A 20,319-nucleotide genomic window follows, 5' to 3' on the forward strand; every position below is an offset into this window, starting at 1 on the left:
TCAGTAATCTATCATAAATTCAATAGAGACTGATTCACCTTCACATGCTTTTTCTGTTTCACTATCGTATTCTACAGAAATAGATTTTTCTGGTTCAATTTTAAGTTTTTTGTGGATATATTTTTTTTAATCTTATTTTTACTTTGTGTTACATCTTTCTTATCACCACCTTCATTTTTTTTCTCATTTAATATGTCTATAAGGCTCTGGTTTAAAGCTTTACGAGGATTCAAGACGTTTTCACTTGGTAATTTTATACACAGCATTAGGATTAAATAGCACCAAACCACAAGCTCTAAATCCACATATAAAATTTTTTCAGGAACTTTTATTAATGGATGTCATTAAATTATTCAGCAACTTAGAGAAGTCTTCTTTTGATAACATTGCAAATTTTTTACCACGAGAAGTAAGTTTCCAATCCAGCAGTATACTGCACCATGCTTTTTTTAATGGTGCAAAGAATGCAACATCAAGAGGGCAGAAGGTACATGAATCTAAGGTTATGTTTTTCACAAGAATGAATAACTTTATGAATTAAATAGGAAGAGGGATTATCACCTAATAATACTTTTTTCCCAAATTGTTTCTTAACTCATGGCAATAATGTTCAAAAAAACCAATCCTCAAAAGTAACTTCATCAAACCAGATTGGGTTCTATTAAAGTAAGAATTTTTTGGACCATGTTTTATCCATAAGTCGTATAAATGTGTGCTTTTAAAAACTGTGTATGGTGAAAGAATTTCTCCAACACCATTTCCACAAAACATTAAAAAGCAACAAGCCTTACTGCTATTCATTATTCTCTCAGGGTACTTAGTTCCACATTTCATAACAACTTTTTTATTTCCAGAATCATCACGCAAATTTCTTTTATCATAATTCCAAATGTTACAAGGGGGAATTCCTTCAAGCTCAAGTCTAATATTGTCAAAATAATTTTTTAATTGTTCTTTGTTTATAGCTGCACGTTTTCTTTTAATATTTGATGCAGTTCTATGGGTTAACTGAGTACGTTTCATAAAACTTGAGACCCAATCACCATGAATATTGTTATTAAATAATTTTACAGTACGATTTTGCAGTTTTAAATAACCAGCTACTAACATTTTAACATCAAGTTAATTTAATGGAAATCCCCAATCACATATAACCTTGATTCTAGATGAAAATGACTGCTCCTCATCATAAGTAAATATGGTTGGTGCACCGATGCATTTTTTATGCTTTGATTTCATTTTATTATGTATAGTGCTTCTTGGTATACTAAATATAAACAACACAGGCAAACTGCAATGTAGTAATTTATTAAACTATTATATAATATTATTAAATTGCAATTAAATTTAAAACTAAGAGTCTATAAATTTTAATTTTGTTATAAAGTTAATAAAATTATGATTTAACAACAACAACAACAAATAGTTTAACAAGAAAATATACTTTTTTTTAAAATCCTTAAATACATTCATGCTAAAAACTATTTTTCAAAATGAATTATTTGGGTAACATGCTTCAAAAAAATATTCTAGATATAATAAATAACGATCAGACTACTTTAAAATGAATATTATTTTAAAGGAGTCTGATTTGTGCGGCTGTGGCGCAGTGGTTAGAGCGCTCGCTTTATAAGCGGTTAGCGACTTTAACATCCCTCAGAATTAGGTCGTATTTTTCGGTTACCGGATTATTTTTTATTCTATATACTGTCGCAAAACATTAGCGGACCATACGTCCCTAAGTCCATGAGATGTTAGAATTTTTATTTATTTAATTTAAGTTACAAGTACTAATAACATTTTTTTTAATAAAGCGAGTACCATCACTTTCTCCATTTTTATTTTATATTGAATTTAATATTTTTAACTCTATTTTAAACTGACTCATAGTCAATCCATTAACTCAATTTAACTATTAGAAGTTTATATTAAATAAATTTATTAAATAATATATAAAATTATTGGGGTATTTATTGGAGAAAACCTTTTTTTTTGGTAGATATCTACACAAACAATTGAAAAATCTAGATTGAAATATAATATATTCAATCTAGATTTTTTTTTTTTTTTTTTGTAGTTATCTACCAAAAAAAATGGTTTTCTCCAATAAATCCCACAATAATTTTTATAGTAATATAGACTATATTATAGTGTAATAGTTTTTATATTAACATATTTAAGGTATAGCATAGCTCCACTTTTATAAGTGGTACCCATGTTGCTTCTGGGTTTAAATAATAATAGAAGTCCAGAAGCAATGAGGACCTTATCCTTCCAGTTTATTCAGTAAAGGTTTTTTCGATTTAATATCATTGTAACTGATGTGAAGATCTTCAATAAATGTATTTCAATCAAAGCATTGTATTTCAATGAATTGTATTGGTCAATCCAAGTCACAACTAAAGAGGTTTTTTGTAATACAGTTGCAATGTGTACAAATTATTTGTCACAAACCTAGGATCACCATTTTTGCTTCCCTTTTAAAAATAAAACTCAACACCTTACATAAGAGAAAAAATGTTTATGCAATAAAAGTGGTCAAATCTGCGTTATCAGGAATATACCATTCATCTATAGCATGTTTACAAAAAAATAACGATTCAAAGCTTATAGTTAAAAAGCAATAAACTGTCAAGGAAGCTTAAAACTCCAAAATTTCCTGTTGCACATAAGGTAATTTTTAATTTTTCCAATGACATGTGTTATTTTTGAACAAATGCAAAAAGTTTCTACACTTTTAGAGTTCAAGTGAAAAAAGTGTTCAAACATTAATAAATGTATGCACTTTTATTAACTCATAGTTCTGCTATAATTTAAAATAATAATCTTTAATACAGCTGTATTTATTTTCAAGTTTTTAATTATTTCATTATATATTCATTGTTTTCGTGTTTCTCTTTGATAAATTCAATTTATGAAATAAATGTTAACTTTGTTTAACAATTAACTTTCTTATTTTAATATTTGTAATATTTTTATTTATTTTTTATTTTAATATTTGTGCTTTTTTTTAGTCTGATTGCAAAGAATATTTTTATTTTATCTGATGTTGTTTATTGATGTATCATAATTTATGATTGGTGTATCTTAGTTTATGATTTTTTTTGTTTTGGTGACTTTTATTATAATTATCATGACAGTTTATCTTTTCAAAACATTTGATTTAAATAATCTCTAAATATTTTATTGAAACATTAAAAAGCATAAAAAGCAGGCAACATTTTTGTTTAATTCGTTATTATTGGCATTTTAGTTTTAAGTATAAAGTTGGAAAAATCTTGCAAAATTTATTTTTTGGTTAGGTAATATTTGTGAACAACTGTTAATTTTTTTAAAAAAAAAGGAAAAAGAAAACTGAAGAAAAAACTGCAGAAGTGGATTTGGACACTCATCTTATGAATGCATACATTCTGCGTGAATTGACTTAAATCCATTATAATTTGATTAATCTTGAATAATGACAATTTAAGATTATAGGCACGTGTTTGTTGTGATCCTGTTGATTGGGATGTGTTATCATCATCATAACTGCAGCAAAGAATTTTTTTTACCTCTTTGCTGCGATTATGATAATGTGTACACTCCGATTATGTGAGTATAACCATGTGTTTGATTGCCAAGAGGAACACCTTTTGGCAAAAGATTACAATATGAATGAGATAAAACATTTATAAATGAAGCTTGAAGGAGGGATATCTATGTTCATGTTTCTCAGGTCTTAAAAAATTTCTGGCACTTGAACTGCAGCAAAATATCAACAGGACTGACGTGGCAAACAAGCTTTAACCTGGAAAAACTGCTCAAAAATGTTTAATTCAGATCTACTCTGATTAGATCTAAGTTTAATTCAGATCTACTCTAAACATTTTTGTATAAATAGGAGTCGGTCTAACTGTCTGCTCAGAATTTGATTTAACAACAATAACAAAAATTTTGATTTTAAGGCAAAAACAATAAGTAACAAAAAAAATTATACTTCCAAAATATTCAAAATATATATAGATGTTAACAATTTTTTTTACTTGTTATAACAGTTACTTGTTTAATCTTTGCTTCCAACAAGGCTGCAAGCAACCACTACTAGAGTTGGAAGTTACTGGAAGAGCCAAGATGAAGTTTATGAAGAAAGATAACAACTCACAGATGATTTGATTGACAGATGGCAAATTATATGAACCAAGAAAAACAAGATGGAGAGAGAGAATTCCAAAGAACATATGTTCAAGAAAAAAAACTAGGCAAATAAGAATTTTTAGAGCACTTAGGAATAGTCGCAGTTAAAGGATAAGGCTAAATTGAATGATGAGTAATAAAAGAATAAATTTAAGTAGATTGCAGAAGAGACGCTAGCTCTTTAGAGCTGCACCTATTATAGCATATTTAGAAAAGTGAAAGAGAAGCAACATTACAACAGTGTGATAATGGTTGGAGGCTGGCTGCAACCTTTACTTGTTTACTTATAATATATGTTATTAATATGCAGATATTTATATGATTCTATAAAGCTCTTACTTATTATAAGATTGTTTGTTCATCATAAGTTGAACTTTCTTACTTATTATAAGGTTGTTTACTCATTATAAGTTGAACTTTCTTATTATAAGACTGTTTGTTCAGTATAAGTTGAATTTTCTTACTTATTATATGATTGTTTACTCATTATAAGTTGAATTTTCTTCCTTAATTTATATGTGTGAACTCATCTAATAACTATAGTTTTTGAACATAATTATAGGTTTGAATAAATTAATGTTAAGTGATCATTTTATTATATTTATAGTGTCAACTTTTACCTGGATCAACGATGCGACAAAAGAAATTGAATCGAAAGTGGCTGCATGTTTTAACAAGGCAAGAGATCGCTATGATGGTCAAATGTGGTGAGGTATGTAAATGATTGATGTTTCAATCGATGAGAAAAATAACAATAGTTAGAAGGGGAGTGAAGAGGATGGTGAAAAAGATCCTCAACAAAAAATCGGCAGATTTTTTTAAATAGTTTTAAATATCATGTTTTAAATAAATATTTATATGAATACTTTAAATATAAATTTCAATAAATAATAACATTTAAATGATGTTTATTAAATTATTTAAATGATGTTTTTAAAATTTTATTAATAAAAAAATTTTCAAAAAGAGCCACGCTATCATCTTTTGATTAGTAGCGTGTGGTGTTTTTTTGTTGTCGCAATAGGACCATCCCTTAATGAACCCTTGTATTTGGTCCAGACATTGTTATCAAGTTCCCTAAAGTATTTTTAAGGCGGATGGTGGTGCCGAATATAACTTTTTTTCTTTTTCTTTTTTTTTTTAATTTTGATTCACTCCCAATAAGGCTGCAAGCAACCACTACTAAGTTGAGATTTACTTTGCTGTTTGATGGACAACGCGTGATGTTGGTATGACTTATCTGGGTTTATATGTTTCAGTGAAATAACATTTTTTAAATGAGCCATGGGTCTAAACTTTAGTTAGGGGCATATGGATTCTTTTTTAGCTTGATACAATGTTTATCACGTAAATAAACTATAATCACGTAAATATATCTCTTTCGCCAAGATGTTTTGTTTGGTTAATGAAAACTTATTTTATTGCATAGTATAGGTTTAAGTTTATGCATGAAAATGTTTGCAACACAATAACTTCATTAAATGGTTTTCATGCATTTTTGAGATTCCCAAAAATAATGGAAATGCGCCAAAAAAAATCCGTATTTTGAAGTAACTTCTTATCTTTTTTTTAAATCTGAGCCTCCATATGCTTACAAGTGTTATGCTTATGCAAAAAAAAAAACATGGATTTTTCTACAAAAAATTTTCTTTTTATTGCAAACCTTTATATTACGTTGTATTTCCTGTAGATACCAGATTTAGAAGTGTATGTGCATTTTTTTTTGAACTAAAGTAAGCTATCCACGTCCACTAATTTGTATAGTATAGTTTTTAATGAAAGCCAGAGGAGTTTTTAGTAATTTCTCAGACAAAAACGAAATTACATATAATGTATATATACATTTTTTTTGTCTTACAAATTGCTCAAAACACCTCTGATTTGCTTTATACAACACAAATTAACGGGTGATGCGGAAGTTATCGGACAAAATAAAAACGTCAATAACTTATTTATAAATAAAAAAACAAACTACTATTATACTTTTTTTAAATAAAGCATTTATCTTTTAATAAAAATATATTACTTTTTATATGAAAAAACACCACCATTTGCAATTGATCTCAATTTTCCTCTGACACCTTTCATATGCGACTGTAAAAAGTTTAAATCATATTTTTGTAGTTTTAGTTTAATGCGATCAATCAAAACTTGCTCTGTTGAAGCTTGCCAATCTGCCTCGTAAACCTTCTGTGTCAAATGTCCCCAAAAATTTTCAATTGGTCGTGCTTGAGGCACATTTGGGGGATTGGATTCTTTATCAACGTAATAGACATATTGGTTCATCCAATTTAGAGAATCTTTAGAATAATGAGAACTTGCTAAATCTGGCCAAAATAAATAGTTAAAGTCTCCATGATACTTGTGAATAAATGGAAGAAGTCGTTTTTCTAAACATTCATTAATATAGATTAATGAATTGATCGCTACAGCCTTGGAAGTGCGAAACAATGGCTCGGACATACCACGGTCAGATATGGCTATCCACATTAATAATTTTTTTGGAAATTTCTCTTTTCCTATAAAACGAACACTTTCTGGGCATGTCTTTTTGTTGTTTGTGTAGTATCCAGAATTTCCAGGCATGTTGTCCCCTGCAAAACAAAAGTATTTTTCGTCATCGATGACTAGAAGCGATTTTGTGTTATAGAGTTGGTTAACTAGTTTCCTGCTTCTTTTCTTTGCCTTTATTTGTTGTTCTATAGTGTATTTTGGAGTCTTTTCACGTTTTCTATATTTAATATTCATTTTTTTTAACTGACGACCAATTGTCGATTGATTTACACCGAATTTAATACCTATTTTTCTCTGACTGACCCCTTTTCGATTGTTGACAAGTCTCGTTAGTTCGGCTTTCTTTTCTCTAGTCCAGGATGTCTGACGACCAGGGTGCTTTCTATCAGAAAACGATTGAACAGTTTCAAGTCTTTTTAGGTTATCATATATTGTACTTCGAGCAAATCCTTCCTTTTCAAAATGATTTACGATTTTTTTTTTTTTTTATATTAGGTTTATTTACAAAAAAGATTTTTAGTCGCTTTCGAAAAGATTCTCGTTCAGCTGCATTTAACCTCATTTTAAATAATTGTGTTTCAAATAATAAAGTTTAGATTTTATAGAACGTTTATGTCTACGCATAAAACCACAAAAACTAATTATTATGCTCAAATAATGAAATTAGGATTTGTCCGATAACTTCCGCATCACCCGCTAGTGGACGCGGATAACCTACTTTAGTTCCAAAAATATTTACATGCACTTCTAAATCTGGTATTTACAGAAGATTAAACGTAATATAAAGGTTTGCCATGAGAAGAATATTTATTTTAGGAAATACATGTTTTTTTTTGTAATGTGAGTTAAATCAATATACCAGCATATTGATAATATCAATATATTAGTATATTGATTTGAATCTTATTAATAAGCTACAAGCATTGCATCTGGTCTCACCGCAATATAAATAGATTAAGTTAATTTGAAGTTTTAAATTCCATGTTTGGTTTTGTGTTTCTTTTTTATTTTTAATTTTCATTTATATTTATTTTGTTTTTTTGCCCCCATAAGGCACCATTCACAGAGCACTGCGAAAAAGCATTTAGCAAGAAGGTCACGCGAACCATGGTCCCTATATTTAAATTGCGGAAGGTTTAAAGTTATATCGATTTAAAAGATATTTCTAAACAGTACTTTATAGGTGGTAAATCACAAAAAATAAATTGTTTTATAATAAAATTATGGAGTATTTAAAATGTCAGTCATTTTTATGTAAGAAAGAGAGAAAAGGTCATCAATATAGACATTTTTAAATTGAAAAAAAAAAGTAGTTATTGGCGGGTCCGGACGGCATCAAAGCCTATATTGGATTAAAAGGAGAAGGGTTGAATTTTAGCCCTACGTATTTAGATTTTTACAGAAACATAAAGAAATTACTTAAAATCACATTCAAGTGAGCTATTATTTCTTTGTCTAAAAAGTTACTCTTCCCTGCATTTTTAAGGTAAGAAACTTTATAAAATATTTTTCTTTTTACTCTGAAAGCTTGATTAATATTCTACTAATTGATTGGTGTACAATAGCTAAAAGTGGTTTGTGATACACGATAAAAGTTAAAAGTTATCGTATTTTTGCTAAAAGATTATTTTTTTTAATGGCAACTTTGAACAGCTGCGGGGAAGCGTAAAGTGGTTTAACCTTTTTTTTTTAAAGAAAATGAAAATGTGGTCCGTTTGCAACAATCTTGCCCTAATTTTTCATATCAGATTTTTACAAAAATGGAATTCATGCCGTTTTTTGATTATTTCCAATAACTGTGAAACGGAGATCTCCGTTAAATAAACGGAGTATTAATTCGACGGATTGTATCCATTAGGGTAAAGTGTCCTGATTCCGGCCACATCTTTACAATTTCGTTTCTAAAAAAAATGCCACATTTTTGCAATTTTTTTTTCTTAAAATATGTTAACGAATGGGTCTTCAAGACAATCATACACTGTTAGAAAGATATACCTTTCAGCACTCGGGTCTTAATTTATTTTTATAATAAAAACTGCGTAGAAAAACAAAGATAACAAAGGCAAAAGAATTCGACCAAATTACAGCAAATTTGACAAAATATCAGCCTGGCTTTGAATTTTTTTCGATTCTATTTCAAATCAAATAATGCAATTCTTAAATATATTAATTAATTCAAAATATTAAATAATTCTAAATATTATAAAGCGAAAAATGTTTTTAAACTTTTTGTTTTAAATATTCAGCTTTTACCATGCAAGTAACATAAACAATTTATATTAAATGATGTAACCTTATTAACATAAATATCTTACTTGCCACAGGTATTACATTTCAAGAAATTAAATTTAAAATGGAACTTGGTAATTGACTTGAATTTTGTCGCTTTACCCTACACGATTGAAACATACCGTAAGTTTAGCGGATACAAAGTTGAAGTCACAGGATCCTTCGTAGCATTGAAATAAAAAACTATTTCGGTTATCCTGACCTAATTGCCATGGTGTTTAACAATTGCCCGTAATTTTTTTGTAACAAAATAAACATAACCAAAACATTTTGTAGTGTTTATTTTAAAAGGAACAAATTATTTACACCGATTGGTATTAGAATCAGTCGGGTCTTGAACGGGGTCAAAAGAAATAAATCTTTAGATTGAGTCAAGAGAAATAAACCTTTAGTAAAATAAAAAATAACACTTTGTAATAAAAATCGTAAATCTTCATGTATTACACGTTAACTAAGTGATACACTAAATATAAACTAAACTTTTAGTTGTATTTAACGAGTGTTAATCTCTGCACAACGACTCCGTAGTCAATTTATCGTACTGTAAGACATGAACATCTTGCATAAACTGCCAAAATATGATTGTTGATAGATTGATGACCAATATATTCTACTTTATTATTGGGACTGAAACGGGTTTTAATGTCCTCCATACAGTCTAAACATTTAAGTAATTTCTCTTTAAATTTTAATAAATATACATTTGAATCATGTTGAACAATGTGTCAATAAATACGACGCTGAATTTTATGAAACATGAACAAACAATTATTATATAATACACAGAAATCTATAGAAACAAAAAAAAAATTTCTACACGCGTCAACTCCGTGAACTTATCAAAAGTATTCCGATAATTAGTAGCAAAAGGAGTAATCCATTGTTCTATTCTCTCATTTCTTAATTTAATCCATATCTGTTACGAAGTTACTGTAAACTGTAATACTGGAGATACTCCGTTAACATTTTTAACAGATTTTTTAAAGTGTATTAGCATTGGAAAAAGAATCAAGCGTAAGGAGATAAAATAATTGTGACATTGCCTTGAAAATATAGCGCAATGACTTTACTGCTTTGTCATTATAAAAGATAAATTTGGAAAAATCTAAACAGGTAACAATATCACTGACAATGTTACAAATATACAATAAAAAAATATAACCTTATGAAACACTTATCTTATCACAACATTCTTTTTGACTTCTTAAGACCATCAATCTATTTGCTGTGTGCAAAGGTAGACAAGCATCTAAAGAAAATATATTATTTAATATACATGTAAGCATCATATAATGATGAATTAAATGTATCTCATTATAACCTAATAAAAAAAATTTAACTTAATTTCTTTAATCTTACTATCCTTAGGCTCTCTTATATATTAACAGACGTTCAGCTGCTATAATGTTTTTATAGCCGTTTTTTGAAGTAGCATCATTTATCATTTGTTTATTTTTCTCCCCCAACTCTGGAAAATGGTCTCTGATTTGCTTTGCTGAAATATAAGACTTTAATATGGTAATGGTAAGAATTTAAAATGGTCTAAATATAATATAAAACGCTAATAATAACTAATCAGTACATTAAATTTTGTGAAACTCAACTTAATTCTAGTAAAGGTTATTCAAGAAGCTTTGTGTAATTATAAACTTATTTACCAAGTCATTAGTTATTTGCCAATCTTCAGTAGCAATCTTGACATTTCCAAAGTTCATTTTTGTTATCAAAACAACTCTGCTTAATTTTTTCGCAATCTCAATGAAACTAATTTTATATCGATTTTAGCAGGACACATGAACTTTTAATTATCTTGTAAAATAACGTAGTTCTTTTGAAAACAGTGATCATCCATCTATAATCAAACAGTTATACAGTACATTTAAGGTGGATTGTGCAACTTATTTTTCAAAATTTATTTTGATTTTAAAAGTCATTAAAGAAAAGAATGATACCAAAGATTTAAAAGTAATGTATTACATTAGTTTTTCTTTTCTTTAGTTGATAACTTTTTTTTTAATGAAATATTTCTGTCGATCCCATAATGACAAACAGTATTCCTCTCTTCATTCCAATAGCGCACATGTAAGCCCATTTGACCTTTCTTTACAACTTTATTGTAAGATACATCAAAAAGACATACAAAGTTATCCAGAAGGTTAAGATCTTTTATCAGAACTTTTTTTAAATAAGGGGCAAGACCATGAATTACAAAATAGCCAGATTTTGTTTTCCACATAAAAAGTCGCTGGTAATTTTCCTATCTGGAAACATCAAAGCAAATTGTTTAGGCTTAATCTCACTTAAAATTATTTAAAGAAAGTGAAAGTTAAATACAAAAAGCCAAAAAAAAAACCCATTAAAAAAATTACTTTAATACTCAGGGGCTGATATATGATATATATATATATATATATATATATATATATATATATATATATATATATATATATATATATATATATATATATATATATATATATATATATATATATATATATACATATATATATATATATATATATATATATATATATATATATATATATATATATATAAATATAAAGCAAAAGTATAGGATTTTAACTCATCAAAGAAGTAACTATGTGCTTCTCTATAGATAAGTATAATCGATTTGCTTTAATAAAATTTCCTAGATGATAAAAAAAAAAGATAGTATGGTGAAATTAAGGAGAGCAGTCAAATTTTAACTTTTTTAAAGGATATTTAAGGATTTTAAGGAGGAGTGGGAACCCTGATTATATATATATATATGTGTGTGTGTGTGTGTGTGTGTGTGTGTGTGTGTGTGTGTGTGTGTGTGTGTGTGTGTGTGTGTGTGTGTGTGTGTGTGTGTGTGTGTGTGTGTGTGTGTGGTGTGTGTGTGTGTATATATAAATATATATATATATATATATATATATATATATATATATATATATATATATATATATATATATATATATATATATATATATACATATATATATTACGTTTTTCTACAAAAAAACCTTTTTTGTAGAAAAACGTAAGGACGTGCCAAACAGAAAAGAAGAGCAATAATGAAAATGCCTGCTTCAAAAAGTGCAAACATACATTTAATTGTAGCTATATCAACAACAAATGTCGTCATAATGGAAACTCGCAGAGGATCATTTAATGCAAAATCTTTTAACGAATAGATGTTGGTTATGTTTTACGAGTGAACTACAGAAATCTTATCCGGGAATCTTTTGGAGCATTTGGTCATCGTAACAGACAATGCTCCATGTCACGCTCGTTTGGAAAGGGTGTTTAAAACTTCTCCAGCTTAGTTGTAACGTTTAGGACCCTACAGTCCAATATTAAACCCGGTGGAAACAATCTAATCTAAAATTAAAAGTAACGCTAAAAATGCGATTCGCATTCCATCTGAATTCGGTGCTGGGATTGTGGGAGAACAAATGAAGTATTTGTAAAGAATTGGTACTGCTTCAAAAAATATAATTATAGGAGGTAACTGTGCGCGTGCTGCTCAACATACTTCGAAGCATTACGCAAAGATTTTAAATATGGAAGATGCCTAAATTGGTGTTTAACTGAATATTACAATGATTTTTAATGATATTGTTTAAATTCAATTTAAACATTTATACTATTTGTAAATAAATTTGTGTTTAATTATTCATCAGATTACTGAAATGAACTTTTCACAGCTACAAAAAAAGAAAAAGAAAGTTCTAGCTAACACCCGAATGGATTTTTCCAGTTACCGCCAAAACCGCAAATGCCTTTTTCATCACTTTTTTATTTAATTGATAGTATACCGTAAAATTGCCTAAGTTTTGTCACCATGAAAAAAATATAAAAAAAGCATGCTAAAAACACGTTTTACAAACTTTTTTTTTCTCAAATAATATTTGTAATTAGTTCGTAAATATGGATATGGATCTATATAAAAAATAATAATGTTATGTTTACCTGCTGAAATAATTCTTTAGCAAAACAACAATTTGAAAAAATGCATACTATTAAAATCTAAAATAAGCCAATTATTAAAATAAATGATCAAATTTAATCTTAGTAATATTGAGAATCACCAAATTAATTATATTTACAAAATAAGAATTATTAATTTTTGAAAATTAACTACTTTTTTATAAAAATGAATGAAATTTTGAAATACTTTAACTTCGGTCATTCACGGATAAACAACGAAGGAGACAATTAGCAGTAATATGTTAGTAAGTGTTGTTAATTAGTGAAATATTAGTAAGTGTTGCGAATGTAAAATTTACCGGTACTTTTACCTGTAAATTTACCAGTAAATTTTGACATTTTTAAAATGGATACATGATATTTTATTTGAATTTGTTCATAATTTCATAATTAACTGACGGTTCTTTAAGTTCCAAAAAATGTCAAGCTTCTGATATTTTGTTTGGAGATAAAATTACAGCTCAACGACAAATATGGATGTATTGCGAATCCTGTGGCGATTGGTCGTGTGGATCTTGCTGTTCTACTATGGTCAACAAAGCGTATGTTTACTGTAAGAATTGCCAATAAACATACAAAGCTCATTTAAAGCAAAGTAGTGTTTTTTTGTTAATTGAAAAAACCTTTTTAAATCAATTGAAAAATATATTTCTAATTTTATTAACAATGGCGTAGCAAATGGCCATAATAGCCAAAGCAACAAAGTAGTTGACTAATTACAATAAAAATTAAAAATAGTACTGCTTATATTTAAAAAGACCTTTTTTTATGTGCTCCTTCTTGTTTTCTTTGGTGCCCCAAAAGACATTTTTTTTCGAGCTTGGGGTGACGCCCTCCTTAGTTACTGGTATTACTTGAATTTATATCATAATTTTACAATAAAATAATATTTAAAAATAAGTTTTCATTACTTGTAACGTTAAGTTTGTAATACGTTATTTTTTTTTTATTTATTTTTTTTAGGTGCCCCAAGAAGTCCCAACGGTCTTGTCACAGAGCACCGCGGAAGTGCATTTAACCAGGAAGTTCACGCCTCCTCCCTTACCGTGACGCGAAAATATGTCCAGAGCTCGTTTCGAACCTGGATCTCCTGCTTATAAAGCAAGCGTTCTAACCACTGCGCCACGGCCGCACATTATTAGTATTTATATACGCACGTTATTAGTATTTATATAGTGGCCGAACTTATGAGGTGGTATTGAAAGTTTGTTCAAAGTAGATTTTCATTTTAAACAAAATATTGAGTACAAGTTTTTCATTTTTTTTATTTTTACAAAATCAATTATCAATATAACTTTCAGTATGTTTCAGGAAAAAAAATTGAAAATTTTTATTTATGCGTGATAAATAAATGTTCAAGGCTTAAGTGGCCGAACTTAAGCGATTTTACGGTATTAGTATTTATTGAAAACCGGAGTTATTATAGACTGAAGGGAGATCGAAAAAGGAGTTATTATAGACTGAAGGGAGAACGAAGTTAAAATACGTCATTTCTCAAGGGACAGTTTAATTTTCTATTAAACACCGCGTGACTATCATAGTTTAACCCTTAGAGCGCGACGAGCCACGATCGTGGCTATACCGTCAGAGCGCGAAGAGCCACGATCGTGGCTTTAAAAGTGGTCTTTGAAACTATGACTTTTTACAACAAAATACCGCTGTTCGTTCATTAATAATGGTAGCATTGAATAGAGCACATTTTTTTCTATCTTTTGGTATATTGTCTTTATATATTTGGCATTAAAAATGAGCGACAGTGAAGAAAGTTGTATGGATGTTGAAAGTTGTACCAGCGAAGATTTTTTAAGTTCCAGCGATGACAGTTTGTTTGATGAAGGCACGATAACTTTAATTTAAAAATTGTATACAATATTATTTAATACAAATATATCAACTAGTATGATAATTTGGAGTTTTTATTTTAATTTTTATGTAGACTTCAGTTCTGATGGCGATGTTGATGTAGATGATGTTGATGGTAATGTTTTAGATGATTGGGTATTTGTTCTAGGAGATGACCTTGGTCCTGATGTTGTTTATTTTACTGGTGAATCAGGACCCAAGCACTCAATTTCACCTGAGTCTAAGCCTATTGAATATCTTGACTTGTTTTTTACTCGTGAATTTTTGCAAAATATAGTAAATTTTACTAATAATTATGCTGATACATGGATTCAAAATAATCAACAACATTTGAGGTCCCATCCAACATCAAGAGGTCATGGATGGATTAAACAGGGAAAGACCAATCTTTTAGAGATAAGAGCTTTCCTTGGAGTCGTAATTAACATGGGTCTCATCAAAAAAGCTAACCTTAAACTTTACTGGGATATAAGTCATCCTTGTGCATCTACTCCCTGGTTTGTTACCCACTTCAATCGTGACCGGTTTCAACTATTGCTTAAATTTCTTCATTTTACAGACATCCACGTGCCAAATCAACAACCACTCAATAAAATTTATAAAATTCAGTTTTTAGTGGAACACTTTAACAACAAATTTCTTTATTATTATTATCCACAAAGAGACATTTCTATAGATGAGAGTATGGTTGGCTACAAAGGAAAGACACCACATCTGCGTCAATATATGCCAAACAAACGTCATTCTAGGTTTGGGATTAAGTTATGGTGTGTTTCAGACAGCACCAATGGTTATTTGTGTCAGTTTGAAATTTACAAAGGAGGAAAAGACCCAGATGTAGCAGCTATTGCCTATGGTATGACTTATAGTTTAGTTTTTCGTCTTTTGCGCCAAACTAATTTCCTCCATCAAGGTCATCACTTAGGTATTGACAATTATTACACTTCTCCTCAACTGTTATTAGATCTATATGCTCATCAGACCACTGCAACAGGCACAGTGAGAGTCAATAGGAAAGGCCTACCAGAAATCTGCATCAAATCAAAATTAAAAAACAAGGAGGTTTGCCAATGTAGAAAAGGTCCTTTGTTGTGTGTGGCATACCAAGATGGTAAAAAAAAGCCTATATTACTATCTACTGTTGCCAAAGCAGGTTTTACTGAAATACGTAACAGAAGAGGAAATATAGTTATGAAACCAAATGCTGTTGCCCTTTACAATAAAACCATGGGTGGTGTAGATTTGGGTGATGCACAGCTCTATGTGTACTTGTCTGAGCGTAAAACAATAAAGTGGACAACTAAAGTTGCTTTTTCTCTATTTGGTAGGGCAATTTTAAATAGCTATTTATTGTATAAGCTCAATACAAATGAACATAAGCCAATGTCAAGAATAGATTTTATGATGGCTATAGTGGAAAGTTTAGTCGGAGATTATTTTCCAGTGAAAGTAATTTCTAAAAGACGAACATCAAGAGAAATTGAAATGGCTAGAAGTACAATTGTCTCATACCCACTTCCCCAACATACTGCAAATAACAATCCATTATATGGTCACAATCTTGTGAAAGTTAGTGCAGGAAAAAAAATAAAATGTGTAGCTGGGCACCAAACTCGAGTGCGCACAAGTTGGCAGTGTCAGTTATGTGGTGTTGGACTGTGTCCAGCCTGTTTTTCTAATTATCACATAAAAGCTGTGCATTAAAATCATTAAACTGCTTTTAATCTTATAAACCTACAAAAAAATAAAGTTCAAAAATAGTAGTTTTCTTGTTTGTTTTTTGCCGGTTTTTTTTTAGTTGAATTTTTCTGAACGGCGTTTAAATTTTATCGAGCGCTCAAAGGGTTAAAGTTAACTAATCACATTCCACTTTAAATTATCCAACAATATCGTTTCAAAACGTCATAAGCAATCGAAGCATTGCAAATAAACGATGGAAGTGTAAAAAAATTCGTAACCATTATTTAAAGTTAGTTTGTTATTTTTTTGTTGTGCTTTTTGAACGAATAATAATAAATTTCTAGATTAGAATTGAATTAATAAATGTCTAGATAAAAATTGGTAGTATTTTTGCCAGATTTACAAAAAGGTATTTTATATCACTATATTTACACGGTCGTTTAGACTTTAGAAATAAGTGGAAAGTTATTATAAGCAAGCGCAGTAGAGTTAAAAATAATTTAGAATTTTAATAATGGCTACGGATGCAACTTTTTTAAAAACTTATCATTGACAACGAGTAACTTGTTTAGGGTTGCCAGATGTCCCGATTTTACGAAGGAGAATTCTGCGCCAAATATGTAAAAATATTTTTTTTACTTAGTTCTCCTTCGTAAAACCGGGACATCTGGCAATCCTAAACTTGTTTAATTTTAGATAATTAAATAGACTTTTAACTATTTTTTTAAATGAAATTATTGTGAAAATAACTTGCAGCTGTACTAAAAAATATTTAAAAAAAAATACAATACAACTGAATGTGAATAAAATCTACTTTCAGCTAAAGCTACTTTTACTGTTTTTGTTTATAATCTTTAAACCTTTTTTAAAAAAATTTTGAGCGTAGAAATTTTAAAATTTTTATTTATTCAGCAAAATGAACATTTTATCTTTTTTGCATTTTTTGCTTATATGAGGATTCAATTTTTTTTGCAGAGTTAAAATAAAATCTTAATCGTTAACTTTTTGTAACCTGTTGCTACGGTACTCCTTTCCGATGTGTATATATATATATATATATATATATATATATATATATATATATATATATATATATATATATATATATATATATATATATATATATATATATATATAAAGAGAAATAGAGAAAGAGATCTCGAAAAGAGAAAAAATAAATAGAAATTGGTTGATAAATATGGATGAATTACAAGGATTTGTAAAAAATAAATTTGTTTATAATTATATATATATACAATTTTTTATATAGTCTAATATTAAATAAAATGGAACTTCACAACAAAAATATTAAACTCATTTGCAGAGTTTGTGGACAGTTACTTGGTAAAAAGCATTATTTTATAGGAGAAATTCTTAAAGTAAAATTAGAAAAGCTGTTTCATGTTGAAATGACAGATTTGGAAATTGTCCATCCTCCAAAAATGTGTAAAAAATGTTATTGTACAATGAACAATGTGCTTTCAAGAAAAACATCAACTGCCCTTGGTCTCTGTACTAAGTGGAAACCACACTGTGACGACTGTTTTACTTGCCAATCAGTAAAAAAGCTTAGAAAAGGTTTAGTAGTTTCTAAACAACAATCTAGAAATAAAGCAAGATGTAGTGGCCGCCGAAAAAATGATTCAAAGATGTGGACATTTGCAATGTTCACTACCATAAAAGAAGCAATAACCATAATACAAATTCTCTCATTAAAATGTTGACTGTTGCATGTATTTCAACACAATCTTCAATCTTTATGTAAAAAATATTCTAAATATATTCATATTGATTTTAACAGTTTCAAGCTAAAAAACATTAAAAAATAAAAAAATTTAAACACGAAATACAAAAAATATTTATATTGAGTTCCAAGAAAAAGTCTTTCTGCTTTAGTTTATTTTTCCCTTCTTTACAACAGGTTAGTTTCCTTTTCAAGACCCAAATATAGTTGGAATACTAAAAAAATATACTATAATATTTGTTTGTTTTAAATCAATTTTATCATAATTTATTAATTTTGAATCAATATGTACAAAACCAGACTGATGATTCAATAGATAGAATCAAAATTATAGCATTCAATTGATAAAATCAAAATCATAACCAATGGTATTTCTTTGAAGCAGGCAATACAGTTGATTTATTTGAAGTTATTGACTAAATCGAAAGCCTGGAATAATAACATTCAAAATTTTGATCATAAATAAGAGTGCATAATAATATATGTATGTGCATGTATATATATATATATATATATATATATATTAGAGCCTTGCGAATCGATGTGATTCGCGAATCAAGTGTTGCTTCGATTGAGTCGAAAAAAAAGATTCAGGTTTTTTTGAATCATATTTTATTTTGCGAATGTTGCTATTTTTTTAGATTTATAAAGCTAAAATGTAATTGAAATGGGTTTTTACCCCAGGTGGAGTAAGAGTAAATAAAAATAGTTCTAATATCACTTTTAAACAAAGGCCAAAAATATAATCCGGGCAAGAAGAATTTAATCAAAGAAAGATTTTTATTTTTTTGGAAAAAAAAATGCTTAAATTTGGTTTACCACGAATTGCTGATTCGATTCGCAAATCAAGACCTGCTTTGAGATTCAATTCGAAACAAAAAATGTCGATTTGCAGTACCCTAATATATATGTGCGCGTGTGTGTGTGTGTGTGTGTGTGTGTGTGTGTGTGTAAATTATGTTAGTGTATTTTACAAATAGAGTGTTCAATGTTCTTAAAGAACAGAGCAATAATAAATGCCCTGCTAAATAATAACATTTCCAAAAAATGTATGCTATGTTTGCAAGAAAAATTTGAAATAATTACTCATTTAAATCAGGAAAATTTATTAAATAAAAAATTTGAATTAATTTCTAAATGTAAACACGAAAAAAAATACCTCTTAAAAATTATAAAAACAAATGACCAAATTAAATTATCCCCATTACAAAGAAATTTATTTAATAATTACTTTCTGTAACTTCCCGTTAACCAAAAAAATATAGTAATTTTAAAAAAAATTATTTTTATTTTTAGTTATAATAATTTATAACTTCCTGTAAAATAATTTTTTCTATAAATTGAATTTAGTAACTCTTCCTGATGATCCAGCAATGGTGAAACTTAAAGTTGAAGAAAAAAGTTATATAAGTGTTTTTTACTAATTTACATATATATATATATATATATATATATATATATATATATATATATATATATATATATATATATATATATATATATATATTATATATATATATATATATATATATATATATATATATTATGTTACTAACAAATAAAAATATTATGTTACTAACATATAACAATATTATGCTCTCTTCTTTAAGAATATTGAGCACTATACATACATAACTAAAGTTGCTTTAGCTGAAAGTATTTTTATTCACAATCAGAGGTCTTGCATTTTATTTGAAAAATTTCTTCGTACAGCTACAAGTTATTTTCAAAATAATTTCATGAAAAAACTAGTTAAAAACCTATTTAATTATCTAAAATTGAACAAACTACTCGTTGTCAATGATTAGTTTTTATAACGCTGTTACCGTGGCCATTTTAAAAATTCTTCAATAAATGTAATTTACTGCGCATGCGTATAATAACTTTCCTCCTGCAAACGACCGTGTTTAGAATATAGCAATTTGCTTTTAAATCCAGCAAAAATACTACAACACAAAATAAAAGCCCGGAGGGATTTAATTAGTGGTTGACCGAAAAGATATTCTTAAAGAATGTAACACGCTTAGAGCTAAACAGGCAAGCAAAAAATACGGTTCAAACAGGTAGTAAAGATTGCCTAA

General features: G+C 28.2%; 2 protein-coding genes and 1 long non-coding RNA gene across 4 annotated transcripts; 1 reads left to right on the forward strand and 2 right to left on the reverse strand.

The window, feature by feature from the left end:
• Positions 1-6,195: 6,195 nt before the first annotated feature.
• LOC136078764 (uncharacterized) lies at positions 6,196-7,249 on the reverse strand. Its single transcript, XM_065794565.1, has 2 exons — positions 7,193-7,249; positions 6,196-7,140 (listed from the first exon to the last, which is right to left on the reverse strand). The coding sequence occupies exons 1-2, from the start codon at positions 7,247-7,249 to the stop codon at positions 6,196-6,198; spliced, it is 1,002 nt and encodes a 333-aa protein (XP_065650637.1).
• Positions 7,250-9,492: 2,243 nt separating this feature from the next.
• Positions 9,493-11,296, reverse strand: LOC136077774 (uncharacterized). 2 transcript variants are annotated; one of them, XR_010637267.1, is made up of 5 exons: positions 10,954-11,296; positions 10,635-10,828; positions 10,336-10,471; positions 10,139-10,225; positions 9,493-9,634 (listed from the first exon to the last, which is right to left on the reverse strand). It is a non-coding gene; the product is annotated as an uncharacterized LOC136077774 (long non-coding RNA). The 2 variants fall into 2 exon arrangements; XR_010637266.1 differs by lacking the exon at positions 9,493-9,634 and having other exon boundaries at positions 9,671-10,225; positions 10,954-11,295.
• Positions 11,297-14,697: 3,401 nt separating this feature from the next.
• On the forward strand, positions 14,698-16,518 carry LOC136078765 (piggyBac transposable element-derived protein 4-like). The gene is made up of 2 exons (XM_065794566.1): positions 14,698-14,773; positions 14,888-16,518. Exons 1-2 carry the CDS (start codon positions 14,698-14,700, stop codon positions 16,516-16,518), a joined length of 1,707 nt encoding a protein of 568 aa, XP_065650638.1.
• The last annotated feature ends 3,801 nt before the right edge of the window (positions 16,519-20,319 follow it).

Source organism: Hydra vulgaris, chromosome 03, assembly GCF_038396675.1.
Source record: "Hydra vulgaris chromosome 03, alternate assembly HydraT2T_AEP".
NCBI classification, from domain to species: Eukaryota; Metazoa; Cnidaria; class Hydrozoa; order Anthoathecata; family Hydridae; genus Hydra; species Hydra vulgaris.

Bases quoted from the DNA above. Each gene is read 5' to 3' on its own strand.
- LOC136078765 (XM_065794566.1), top strand. From the start codon at position 14,698: ATGAGCGACAGTGAAGAAAGTTGTATGGATGTTGAAAGTTGTACCAGC. The intron at 14,774-14,887 runs GTTTGTTTGATG...ATTTTTATGTAG, and splicing joins TTTAAGTTCCAGCGATGACA to ACTTCAGTTCTGATGGCGAT.
- LOC136078764 (XM_065794565.1), bottom strand. From the start codon at position 7,249: ATGAGGTTAAATGCAGCTGAACGAGAATCTTTTCGAAAGCGACTAAAA. The intron at 7,141-7,192 runs GTAAATAAACCT...CATTTTGAAAAG, and splicing joins AGCGACTAAAAATCTTTTTT to GAAGGATTTGCTCGAAGTAC.